Source organism: Oculina patagonica, chromosome 9 (genome assembly GCF_052425735.1).
Source record: "Oculina patagonica isolate OP01 chromosome 9, crgOcupat, whole genome shotgun sequence".
Taxonomy (NCBI): domain Eukaryota; kingdom Metazoa; phylum Cnidaria; class Anthozoa; order Scleractinia; family Oculinidae; genus Oculina; species Oculina patagonica.
In genome coordinates this window covers 18,948,046-18,961,034 of record NC_135766.1, presented here as the reverse complement: position 1 = coordinate 18,961,034, position 12,989 = coordinate 18,948,046, and the positions used below count along the sequence as shown (strand labels likewise).

Genomic DNA, 12,989 nt, shown 5'->3' with positions numbered 1-12,989 from the left:
TGGTATAAAATAGTTACACAACACTTTCTCGTGGTATACTATGGGATATCCCACTTGTCACTTGTATTTTCTCGGTATACACACGAGCCTTTAGGCTCCATAGTATACCACTCGAAAGCGTTGCATAACTAGTATGTATTCTTCCATTTGTGGTATAACATTCATGAAATGAAGCCTACATGAAAGATACATTTTTGTGTGACTATACATGTGTCGTTTTGCAGGTTTCCCGGGTATCGTTGTAGGAGGAGCATTGACAATTGCGCATTTGAAAAGCGAGGGGATACATGAGTATACAGCCAACTCATGGTAAGATTTGTCTCTTTACAAAAACCGTCCAAAAAAATACGATGAGTTAATTTATTAATGTTGTTTTAATTTTTGTTTTAGGTGCTGGCTCTCGACAGAAAAGTATTACATATGGTCATTTGCTGGACCAGTCATATTGATAACCGCTGTAAGTACATACTGCATGTTCAGCTCAATTGCATCTATATACATAACAATTTCACGGTAAACACGGAGGCGAGGTAGCCTTACAGTTTGTGCACTGGACACCTGATCGACTGCTTTGGGTTCGAGCCCTAGCCGGGGTCACTGCGTTGTTTCTTGGGCAAGACACTTTTGTCTCAAAGTGCCTCCTTTCACCAAGAAGTAAAAATCACATGGGGAAGGGAAATAGTAGAACAATCCAACAAAATCCTCGAGGTCCCCTTTTTCAACTTCAACTTTATTCAAATAATTTGACAAAATACTATTTAATAAAATAGTACTGGTGGGAGCTCTCGCCTCCCACCAATGTGGTCCGGGTTCGATTCCGGCCGGGTGCCATATGTGGGTTGAGTTTGTTGTTGGTTCGTACCTTACTATGAAGGTTTTTCTTCGGGTTCTCTGGTTTTCCTCCCTCCAATTCAACTTGGATAAAGGACCCGCAAGAAAAAAAGCTAGAACTGACGTGGCTTCCTCTCTAAATATATATATTTTATTTTACAAATGTCTCTCTGCAGGTAAATATGGTGATATTTTGTATTGTTGTGAAAGAAATGGTTAACATGGCTAGCATGCAACCAAGTAAACTTAGCAGAGTCAAGTGAGTACTAAATAAAAATATATTTTCTTCTGTTTTTAACAATTCCATCTTTCAAATTTATTTATAACAACTTTATTGCAATATTGAAAAAAAAAGGATTGCAAAAGGGTGTCGGCAGGGAGGAACCCAATCCTCATGATAACAACATGAGGATAACATGATTCAAGCATGAATCATGCTTTTTCGGCAAGATTCAAGAAAAACCAATTTAACAATAAATGTAAGACCTAAACCGAGCGTGATTTATCAAATATCAAATAGACCAGTCGTGGGAACAAGTGCCAGTTGATGGCGACATCACTTCTCCGAGAAGTGACTGAGCCCGCGGTTTTCGTCCCAGAAGTTGCTAAGCAACATGTCGTATCTGTACGCGCGATTGCTTTCGGCATACTCGTGAGTGCTCGTGCTAGTTTTTGATTGGACTGAAATAATTCGGAAGTTCTTCGAGTGCTTCAACGACGATTTGCCAAGACCGGCTCTTAATCCCCCAACTGAGACAATTAGCCAATAGCCTATTCCAAAAATGTAAACAATTTTATAAGAAATTGAAAACGTTTTTTCAGTTGTTTTTAATTTGCTGGAAACTTTTAACTAATTAACGTCCATACAAACCCACCCAAGTTAAATACTCATTCTTGTGGGCAGATTGTTTGCTGTTCTATTGAAATTTGAAATACCGTAAGAAGTAAGCGAACGTGCAAAAACACTTCTAAAATTTATTTATTTTGGAACCTCAGTGGAGAAGAGTGCCGTAAGACGAATACTTTCTTTTTTTTACTGTCGTTTTCACGTTTTGCATCATCTGAATCAGTAATTTGCCTCATGTTCGTTTATCCGCATTCTAGGGCAACAGTAAAGGCCTGTATTGTGTTATTCCCATTATTGGGGATAACATGGCTGTTTGGTTTGCTGAGCATCACAAGCACTAGTGTGGTACCGCAGTATGTTTTCACTGTACTCAACTCGATACAGGTGAGTATTTGCATACCTCTTATTAACCGAGTGCAAGGTGGATATCGCCAGATAAGCACCGATTTTTTTTTCTACATTCATCATGGCGCATGCGCAAAAACGGTTAAAGGAGCGAGAATGTATAGCTTATGGTGCTGACCGAGATAAGGAGGTTAATAAGATGCTTATCATATTTGACTGTTCCGTGATTCTGCAATTTGCCAATTTAAATAATCACTGCGCGCGAAAATATTTGGCCACGTGATGAATTTAATTGTTCTTTTTGAATAAAACGGGATTAATTTATAATTTAACGGTTCAGTAAACGAAAGTGGTCGATTGTTTAAAAATAAGACAGGACGCAATTTGAATTATGTTTAGGGAGCCTAAACATATGCCACCTTATTCCTTTGGGAGGCAAGCGTGGCCGAGTGGTTTAGGGCGCTGGCCTTTGTAATCTCTGGAGGTCCCCGGTTCAAGACCTGCCTTTGCCACTAGCTGGATTTGTTTCTCGGTTGTCCCGGGTTCAAATCCTCGGTCACGCTTTGTATATAGCCAACTGGTCTGCCCCCCCTCCTACCAGTTGGGATTTTTTAAACTTGTTATGTTCATTATTTTTATGTTCATTATTCAATATTTGTTTCCTCTGTTTCAGTGGCATGCCTGTAAACTAGCTATCTCGAAGAGATATGAAGCTAAGTGCATGACCACTATAAACAACATTTACATTTACATTTTTAATTACATGTTTGAAGTATGGTGGCGCATGAAAATGACGAAATTTCAGACAATTTTAGTTAATATATTTCACAACATGGTGGGAAAACGAACAAACTTTAAAATGACGTTTGTAGGCACCTTTATTGAACATGAAAGAGTAAAAGAGAAGTGATATCACATTTATAACCAGTGTAACTAGTTCAGACAATGTTTTGTTGAACTTCCAAAACACACTCAATTAAAATAAATTCACTTCCTCCTCAGGGACTATTGATTTTTGTTTTTCACTGCGTGAGAAATACTGAGGTAAGATTTTCAGTGTTTATTTCTTGTGATTTTCAGTTAAAATGTAATGTAATAAAATGGTGTGGAATAATTAACACAACATTTCTATCTTAGTTTCATTAACATTTACTTCAATGAAACGACAACTTGTGGATCTTTAATTTCTGACGCAAATCGTTTCGATAAATATGTTGCATTACTTTTTTGTGACTGCTTTCTGGTATAAAACCTTTTTACCTTTCTTTTAACTCTCAGACGTTTTTAGCATGATTTAAACTTATACTACAGTGAATCACTTGGAAACGCGTTTATGTACATGATTATGTCAGTTGTTGGTTTGACTGAACTAAAAGTTCGATGTATTAGTCATATTAATAAGTAAATGACAAGTTCATTCTAAGCTTATTCGTACGTTTGTATAACCTCTATAAACCTCTATAAGCCAGGCAGTTCAACCAAAAAAGGTTTCCATAAGGCATAAACTTTGATCAACCATGCGTAGTGTCAAAAAGAGTCATATTGCTCCTCATTACACAGTGAAAGGGTCTGCGTTCGTTATGAGTGGCCCTTCAGGCCGTAGCATGAAGCGACTAGGTGTATTTCTGCTCCCCACAGGATCGGAGCCTAGTCCATCGCAGGGTTATCCCCAGCATTAAATTTGCCGGTACCCATTTATACACATGGGTGCAGAGAGGCACTGTGTTAGTTAAGTGTTTTCCAAATAACACAACGCAGTGACCCTGGTCAGGGCTTGAACCCGGACCACTCGATTCAAAGTCCAGTGCATTCACCATTAGGCCAACGTGCCTTCCTACATGGCGCTATCTTTAAGTTTCACCCGCTTTCAGTGTTACGTGCATAGCTGTCTTTCTACATCCATCTTTCGACGTGCTATTTAAAATGAGCCAATCAAAATGAGCCCACAAATTCAGAAGGTCATGCTAGTGGGCTGTGATTGGCAGATTTCGATCCATCTTGTTTGTTTAGCACGTCGAAAGATGGATGTCGATAGAAAGCCGCTATGCACATAACACCGAAAGCGGGTGTAACATACTGATCCATCTTATAATTTATCATCGTTTCCACCTTTCATAGATACGACTGGTGTGGAACAAAAAGCTAAAAAGGGTAAAGAAACAAGCTTGGTACTTCTTCAAAGTTGGAAGCCCTCCTCAAACGAGCACAAGCGAAAATAATTCAAACAAACCAAGACCATCAGAAGTGGAACTAAATAGAAAAAGCAATAAGATCGCTCCTGTTGAAGGATAGCATCACCAATTACGTTGTTCGACAAATTTTCAAATAAAAATTGCTATTGTTTCTGGATGGAAAGAAAAAATCGTGTTGGAAAAACATCTGAACAAAAACTCCTTGTGTTAAAGGATCATGAAGGATAGTGCGAGTAATCGGATGGGACAAATTCATACAAAAAAACATTGACTGTTGTTGGACGACAGATTGGAGATTCGTATTGGACAAATATACAAACAAGCTGGTTGCTAATGCTACAAGATAGAACGAACTCCTGGAACGAACAATCGTATTTGAAATATATCCAGACAACAAAATATTACCTTTTTTTGAAGGATAGAACAAACAATCCTCTTGGACAATATTCAAACAAGGTTGCTTGGATGCAAGATAGAATGAGCCATCGTATTGGACAAATATTCAAACAAGGTTGCCTGTGCTGGTACTGAGATCGAGCGAACAATTCTATTGGATAAATTTAAAAGGTGGCTAGGATGCAAGATAGAACAAGCAATCGTATTGGACAAATATTCAAACAAGGTTGCTTGTGCTGCAAGATAGAACGAACTATCGTATTGGACAAATATTCAAACAAGTTTGCTTGTACTGGAAGATAGAACGAACAATCCTATTGGATAAATGATAAAAGGTGGCTTGCATAGATGCAAAATAGAACGAGCAATCGTATTGGACAAATGTTCGAACAAGTTTGCTAGTGCTGCAAGATAGAACGAGCAATCGTATTGGACAAATATTCTAACAACAAGACTGTTATTGTTGATCGAGAGAACGAACAGCCACATTCAGTTCAAGAGTGAGTACTGCTTTTGTTGAAAGATCGAACGTGCTATCAAATCGGACAATCTGCAGAATACAAGATTGCTCTTACAGAAGTTCAGAACGTCACGATCAATCACATTGGATATATTTAATGACAAGATTACGGATGTTGAAGACAAGACTATTCGAAAGACAGTATTTGCTATTTTGTTGAAGATACTAGAACAAAACCACACTTGGTGAATGATAAGGCTGCTCTTGTTGAGAAAAACACATCAGGACAAATCTGCCAACAACAAATATCGTTATTCAAATATTGCACCAAAGCTAGACCATTAGTAAACATTCAAAATGTAAATCAGTGGTCGTTTTTGCCAACAACGAACGCGGACAGATTTGTATTGAAAACCTTGGATTAATTTCGTTCATTCCCAAAGTTTATCGTTGGTAGAACACAAACTGGTTACCAACTCGCAGTATTCAATGTCCTGATAAAAAAACACCTAAGCTTTAAACTAATCTAATTGTCGTGCAAAAAGGCTTAAATAAGACTGTCACTGATTTGCTAGAATGTCACTGATTTGCATCAAATTATACATACTCAAGTACATCAAGCTGATTGATAAGACAGTGAAGATTGGAACCAATTAGCAGGAGGACTTCAAAGGAGATTTACAATCATTTTAAAATGCAAAATTGCTTTCAGATCAAACGGTAAACCTTAGCATTATGACAATTGTAGGAAAACACCAAATAGGAATTTGTAGCTGAAAAAGCAACAGAGAGGGTGAAAATTATGGAGCAGATTAAGACGCGTTTTAACGACAAGTTTAAAAACATGTAGACTTGCACGCAAGCTTTGGATCCTACGTGCCTTTTTTGAAGTCATTTGTTTACCTTACGAAGTATGCTATAGTGCAAATCGAGACAGATTTAAATACAAGATCAAATAAACAATGACAGACTGAAATAGCTCTCTTGAAAGAGTAAATCTTTTAGACAGACATGAATCCAAAACACTGCAATTATTTTCTTCTTCTTTTCTTTTCTTTTCTATCCACTGTTTACTCTGTAAATCACGTTTAAAATGTATATTTGTAAATTAAAATATATTACCTTAAAGAATAGATAATTCGTATAATTAATTCGTAATAAATTATAGTTATAATAAATCATTTTCTTCAGAGAGACATTTGTTTCAGAAGTATTGTATTGTAAAGACAAAAGATATTGAATAAAGAGGTCTATAGGTCAAACGTCTTTGGTATTGAATAAAAGCCCATCATGTCTGTTGTATATGCACTGGCCATTAACACTATGTAGTTGCATAGACAAAAACAACAAATATTATCTCCCTTCATTTCAAGATCTAACAATGGAATTCGCCTCTCTAATACAACTGAGTGTACAGTGGAACTCCGATATAACGATATACCAAGGGAGAAGTAAAATTAAATCGTTATATCGAAACTCCCGATATAACGATATGGCCGAAAAATAACCGAAAATATCGTTATATCGGGGTGAACCTAACACATACTTTTTTACGCTATAAAGAGACTTTAAATACAGTATCACTTTCGTATATCATCGTATAAAGCTGTTGCCAAAAACGTTAGAGATAACCCCTTTACTGTTATGTTATTGTATTAAATTCAGTGTTTCGCTTAAATTGTGACTGTGTACTGATAATATCGTTATATCGGGGAAGATTTTACGTTCGGTCCGCTAAATTCTCATCGTTATATCGGGAATATCGTTATATCGAAGATCGTTATATCGGTGTTCTGCCCCATACATTTTACTGTAACTTTTGCCGGGACATAGAATATTCATCGTTATACCGGGAATATCGTTATATCGAGGATCGTTATATCGGGGTTCCACTGTATTGCTGTTTCAAAACCCTGGGAAAGGAAGACTTCTTATATATGGCACTGAAGGGGGTGGCCCGGCTGCCTGTGTATATTTTAGGCATTGAAATTGTGTACGTTATGCACCACTCAGTTTCAAATGCATGAGCCTCGCCACAGAAGCGGCCCTGGGAATAAACTGGCTTATTGTTGTAGAAACGCTTTAAAATGTATACGATCGGTGCACGGTTGAGACGAAGCATCCTCGGGACGTTATGGAGAGGTGGCTGTGATAGAGAGATTAGTTATAGACAGACTAGGGCATAAGTGGAAGTTAGACTGTTTTTAAAGTACTTTTGTACAAGTAGAGAGCACAAATGAAATGCAGAGACCAAACGACGCAGGAAATTAAAGACTCAGCACTGATTTTACGCACGATATCGTAGTACTAGTGAAACCGTCTTCAAGTTGGTTAGATGAGTGCGAGCCACTTTAACAATTTAATTTTGGAATAACATTTCCATCACTTTATTATAGAATTCCCTATTCTCTATATCGTGGTCAATAAAATGCTTATGGTTAATGAAAGGTAAAAGGATTAGTATTAAATCTGAAAGAAAGAGAACTTTCCCGAATAAACTTTCCAGGCTAAGGAGAGCAGCTTGGGAGTTTGGGCGATGTTTGGAATCTTGTCAGTTTCCTAGTTAGTTCCCAGGTTAGTTGTGTCCTTGTGCGAGACACCTCACACTTACAGCGCCTCTCTCCACCAGGGAAAGAGTGCTTGTGACTTTTTGAGGCTTGCACAACCTACAATAGACTAGTATGCCCTCCAGGAGAGGAGCGTTACCATGGAAATGGGATGTAACACCAGCTGCAAGAATCGCACTCGAGGACGGACTCGGGGGGGGGGTTTTTTTGTAAAATTTTTTTTTTTTTTTAATTTTTTTTTTTTCAAAAAAAAAAAAATTTTTTTAAAAAAAAAAAAAATTTTATAAAAAAATTTTTACATTGAATCTTAATATTTAAAAATAAAAAATTTTTAAAAAAATTTAAAAAAAATTTTCCAAATTTTACCCCAACCTAAATTTCCCTTTTACCAACATAACCCCAATGAGACCCTCCACTCAGCTTCTTCTTGCGTGAGCAAAAGTAAAGACATCATTTTTTTTTCCTCATATCATTCACTGAAATAAATGCATTGCTTGTAAACACATTCTACCAATTTCTTCTTTATCGGCATTATTTCATAAAAAGTTCTGATTTTTCGTTAGTTGTACACTGTAAAGCAACTGTTACGACCCATTGTTCGGCATAACCGACCATTGACTAATGTCGAGTATAATAACGTTTTCCCTTACAATAAGCTACAATATAAATTATATTTTTCTCAGTCAAAATGTCGAAAGGGAAGCATACAACCTTTATCATCCAAAGTCAAAAGATATTATGTCCCGCTGAATAAATGTTGCGTTAATTTCTTTGAAACCGGTTTATTTCGGCGGTATATTTTTAATTAAATCAAACCCCTTCAATTCTAAAATTAAAAATAATATTATATTAAACATATTTTAATAAGACGCTTTCGATTCTTTTCTATTGTTATTGGTTCTAAGCTTACAGCAAGATTCAATGTGCAAAGCAAATTTTAGAACAAGAACTTCAAAATACAATATACATACACCATTAACGCAGTATCGTCTTTCCTATTTTATAACAATTTTATTCGTTCTTGATGACTACAAAGTAATTTCCCTGTCAGGAAACTTCATATTGACATCCGGATCAGATAACAATTTGATAAAAGCAAAAGCAAACTTCCAAAAGATGTCTAATTTGTATTTATAAGTTGAGAGCTCTTAGTCGAGAAGGTAACAGCAGGGACAACGAAAAAAAAAAAACATTTAGCCTAACTTTCAAAGCTTAACTGACAATCAGACGAACTTAGGGTTCTGGTCTTACCATGATTTAACGAAGGTGGCCCCTGCTACGCTGTTGTTCAATTTTTCACTTAACAGGAGTTTTAATTAAAATTATTAATTCATAAGGCTTAAATTGACTTTTTCCGTGTCAAGGTAACAGCTCAAATCAAACTGACAGAATAAAGAGGCCTTTGTTTTGACATGAGCAAACTTTGCAGTCTAGATGGTTCGGATTTATTGAATAATAAATGAATTGATGCCGTGTTGACACAGAAATGGCACTTTGGGACAGAATTGAAGTTCTGAATGTGCTGCAAAGTAGCGCAGATTACATTCATCGAGTTTTTAGCTCCAGTATTTTTGGATGAAGTATTGTTGTTGCTTTCTTCTTTTCTACGCAAGTGTGTTGAGAAATACTTCTAATGGACACTTTCTTGCAAGAATCTTTGCTACAGCTTCCAGTCCATGATGACAGAGTAACATGACCTCGCTCGTCAGGAAAACGGAGGAGTCTAATCATAGCAATATATTCGTAAGAAGCAGCAGTGGATGTCCTAAACTCGAAGATAAAGCAGAAAAAGTCGGCAGAGGTGGTACCGAGAAGAAAAAAAGGGAGGCAACTAAGTATAGAAAAAAATATTATGTATTAGATATATTTGTGATCTTTCTTCATTTCACAAGACGGAAGTTTATTCTTCCAAATTAACATAATGACAGTTGGAACATCAGAAAGTTCTACCACGGCAAACCGAAGTCCTCTTTCAGTTATTGTGGAATCGTTTTTGTTTATTATCATAAATATCACAGCAATTGTAGGAAATACATTTGTTATCGTCGCCATTTCAAGAAACCCAGCTCTTCGAAAAATCACAAACTGGTACATTTTGAGCTTGGCCATTTCTGATTTGTTCGTGGCGGTCACGTGCTTGCCTTTGACGCTGGGCGCCTCCATAAAAGGTCAGTGGATGTACAGTGACGTCATATGTCAAATCCAAGGTCACGTGATACAAGTGTGGGCCTGTTTCTCATTGACAATCGTAGCAATGACTGCCGTAAATCGATATTATCGAGTGGTGCGACCCGTTCTTTACCGAAAAATCTTCACAAAGCGCTTTACAATGATAATTACAGCGTCATCTTTTGCTGGGTCAGCCCTTGCGGCCGTGGGAATGATATTTATAATGAGAGCACGTTTTCAGTTCGGTCCCCATTTCTTCTGCACTCCCAATTTTACCAACCAGCGAATGAAAACAACTGTGGCCCTGCCTGTTTTTCTGGCTTTTATAATAATCTCGCTACTCGTGGTTATTTTTTGTTATTTCAAGGTTTACCGAGTCGTCCGCCGACATGTCATTCTAGTTCGTCCAAATTTAACGAGAGAAACATTTCAACAGCGAAATGAAAACAAGCTTACGTGCCGTGTGGACGAAGTCAACGCTACCAAAATGGTGTTTGCGATCATCACTGTGTATTGCCTTCTGTGGATTCCTGTCTGTATTATCGGAGCTCTGTATGTTTGTGATATTGTGCTGCCGCGATGGACACATTTGATGTACGATTACTTGCTGTTTATAACTACTGCCACGAATCCGTTGATTTACGGGCTTATGAACAAAGCATTCAGAGATGAATACGTTCGAATATTGAAGTGCAAGAAGAGTACATAAATAAAATTAGAGTTTGCGTTAAAACGTTTGAGAAAAGTTCCGTCTCAACATGAGCGGCCTTGTGTAAAAATATTTAAAGTTAATAGACACATTGACCTCTATTTGGCTTCAAAAATATGTACCGTAAAAACCCGCAGATAAGCCGCACCTTTTTGCCAAAATTTTTCGCTCGAAAGCGAGGGTGCGGCTTATCTGCGGGAACATTCGGAAAAGGTGCCGTAAATTTTCGTGAACTGATGCTAATTTATGGAAAATTATGTAAATTATATATATATAGGCTTGGCTTCTAAGTGAAGCATAGCTCATCCACAGTTTTCTTCCACTGTTCTCTGTCTTGGGCTTGGTGTTCAATTTGGGTCCATCGTAGACCTATCTGCCGCAGTTCTTGTTCGGCTGAAAATTATGTAAATTAATATAACATAAAACTACAAGAGAGTACTGGTCATTGGTTTTGCAAGTTTGACAGCTCCTATACTGTTTGCAGTGTCGACAATGGCCTATAACTTAAACAGTAATATTGATACTTTACAAGCGAGAAAATACCACGAGTATTCACGAGTAAGATGGTCAATTGTTTCTTTCTCATTTTGCACTTTGATCGAAAATTTGTCAAACTGAGTACGAAACTCTCTTCATGCAACAAGTTTATCTCCAATAGATGGCTCCCAAATCTCATTAATTTGTCGATATGATAGCCACGAAACCCGAACACCTCCATCGCCATCTTGTTTTGTTTTATGTTCTCTCCCTAGTCCCATATTTCGCGTCCGATCAAATGCCTGGTTACTAAGCTACGAACGTTCGCCAAACGCAAGGGGTGTTTACCATTTACAGAAAATTTCTGAAAATTCCGGGTGGCATGTAAATGGAACACGACTTTTTCGGTTTGTTCCACTGGAAAATTTCCGAAATAAACGGACAACCTGAAAAGGTAGCCCCGTTTTCCCGGTGGAAACTTCCCAATGGAAATTCGTGTTCCATTTACAGATCATGGTTTAGTTTTCAGGGTTTAAACGAGTGCTCTACTCAAATATACTGCATCACGATAAATGGTAGGAAAATGTTTTGCCTGAAGCCAAGCTTTCTTTGGGCAAAGCAAGTATATTAAATTCATCGATCGAATATGCTGACAAAAAACATTCAAAATAGCGTTACTATTGTGGCACAGGTACAGGTTGCGTCTCATGAAAGTTGCAGCCGCAAGGATACTTATTTCCCCATAATCTTTTGAATTTATCAGATTTTCCCTGTTTACTACGAACTTTATGATTTCATTCATCACGGCACTTGAGTATAAACATCTTTCGCGGACGATTCAAAGGGAGCAACAGAAACTGAACAGAGAGGAGCCTGTGAACAAATAAGACCCGTCTAAATGGAACGCACTCTTCCCAACGGAAATTCCCAACGGAATTTTTTTGTAAATGGTAAACATTCAAGTTCTTGTTTGATGATTGACTGTTGTTGTGACACAAAAATCTATGGAAAACTGCGTTGAATGAAGAAATACAAATGCCAGAAAAAGATCACCCATAATATGTCAAAGTTGGTTTTCATTATATTAAAGAGCTCAAATTGTGGGTAAGACTGAAGTATTTTCTGTTTCAATGTTCATTGAGTTTGTGTTCGATGAAGAAGACTTCCTAAAGACTCGACTTTGGATTTTCTTTGATTTACTTTCAAAAAACTTTTTTTCCAACATCTGAGTTGTTAAACTCAGGGTGCGGCTTATCTGCGGGTGCGGCTTATCCGCGGGTGTTTACGGTACTGATATTTGGATATTTGTCATTGGACAAAGATCCAGTTTTCCTCGAGCTTCAAACTCGGTAAACTATTTTAATTATGTTTTCATTTACTTCGCCTGATTTCTTTTATTTGAAAACAAATATTAATTTTGTACATATAAAAGCTTCCTGAGAAAGACCTTCAAGATAATTAAAAAAAATAAACAGAATACACACATTTTAAAACTGGGCTAGAAAATCTTTCCTCAAAGTAACATTTGACAAAAGCTGAGTCAAAATGCAACCCCATGTTTCAATACACATAAAGTTCTAATAATATGGGACAAATTATGACATGGTCCAAACTTTTTAAAATAAAGAAACATAAAAATTTCCCTATTCAATACAGAAACTGCACACAAATTTTACAACTCGATTTTTCGGAATTCAAAACGTATTTTTCCATTTGACAATGAGAAGTTCTATACGAAGGTATGTAGGAAACTTTGAAAAGTTTTTTCTTGACAAAGAGTTTCTATTTTAAGCAAGTATTCTAGCTTTTCAAGCAAAAACTGAGTATAAGACTTTTCATGTTTCGCCGTACACAGAGAATTCATACTTCAGCCTGGTACTCATTTATATGAGCGCCCCGATCGTTTCTATCGCATCGATCGTTTGCAAATACTGAGACGATCGTAGGCGATCGAAGTGATTGGAAGCGTTCGCCGGGGGTTCCGCTCATACGATTG

At 37.1% G+C, this 12,989-nt stretch overlaps 2 protein-coding genes across 2 annotated transcripts in view; both read left to right on the top strand.

Moving 5' to 3' along the window:
* Window positions 1–6,352, top strand: part of LOC144666331 (adhesion G protein-coupled receptor L1-like) — a 30,435-nt gene extending 24,083 nt beyond the window's left edge. The window contains exons 15-20 of the mRNA XM_078527733.1: window positions 225–309; window positions 391–457; window positions 1,008–1,090; window positions 1,936–2,062; window positions 3,026–3,067; window positions 4,142–6,352. Of these exons, the coding sequence (XP_078383859.1) occupies window positions 225–309; window positions 391–457; window positions 1,008–1,090; window positions 1,936–2,062; window positions 3,026–3,067; window positions 4,142–4,315 (578 nt within the window). The 3' untranslated portion in view covers window positions 4,316–6,352. The remainder of the gene's footprint in view (window positions 1–224; window positions 310–390; window positions 458–1,007; window positions 1,091–1,935; window positions 2,063–3,025; window positions 3,068–4,141) is intronic.
* Window positions 6,353–9,147: 2,795 nt separating this feature from the next.
* LOC144666492 (melatonin receptor type 1B-B-like) lies at window positions 9,148–10,632 on the top strand. Its single transcript, XM_078527920.1, has one exon. The coding sequence runs from the start codon at window positions 9,560–9,562 to the stop codon at window positions 10,514–10,516; it is 957 nt and encodes a 318-aa protein (XP_078384046.1). The 5' UTR covers window positions 9,148–9,559; the 3' UTR covers window positions 10,517–10,632.
* Window positions 10,633–12,989: the final 2,357 nt, after the last annotated feature.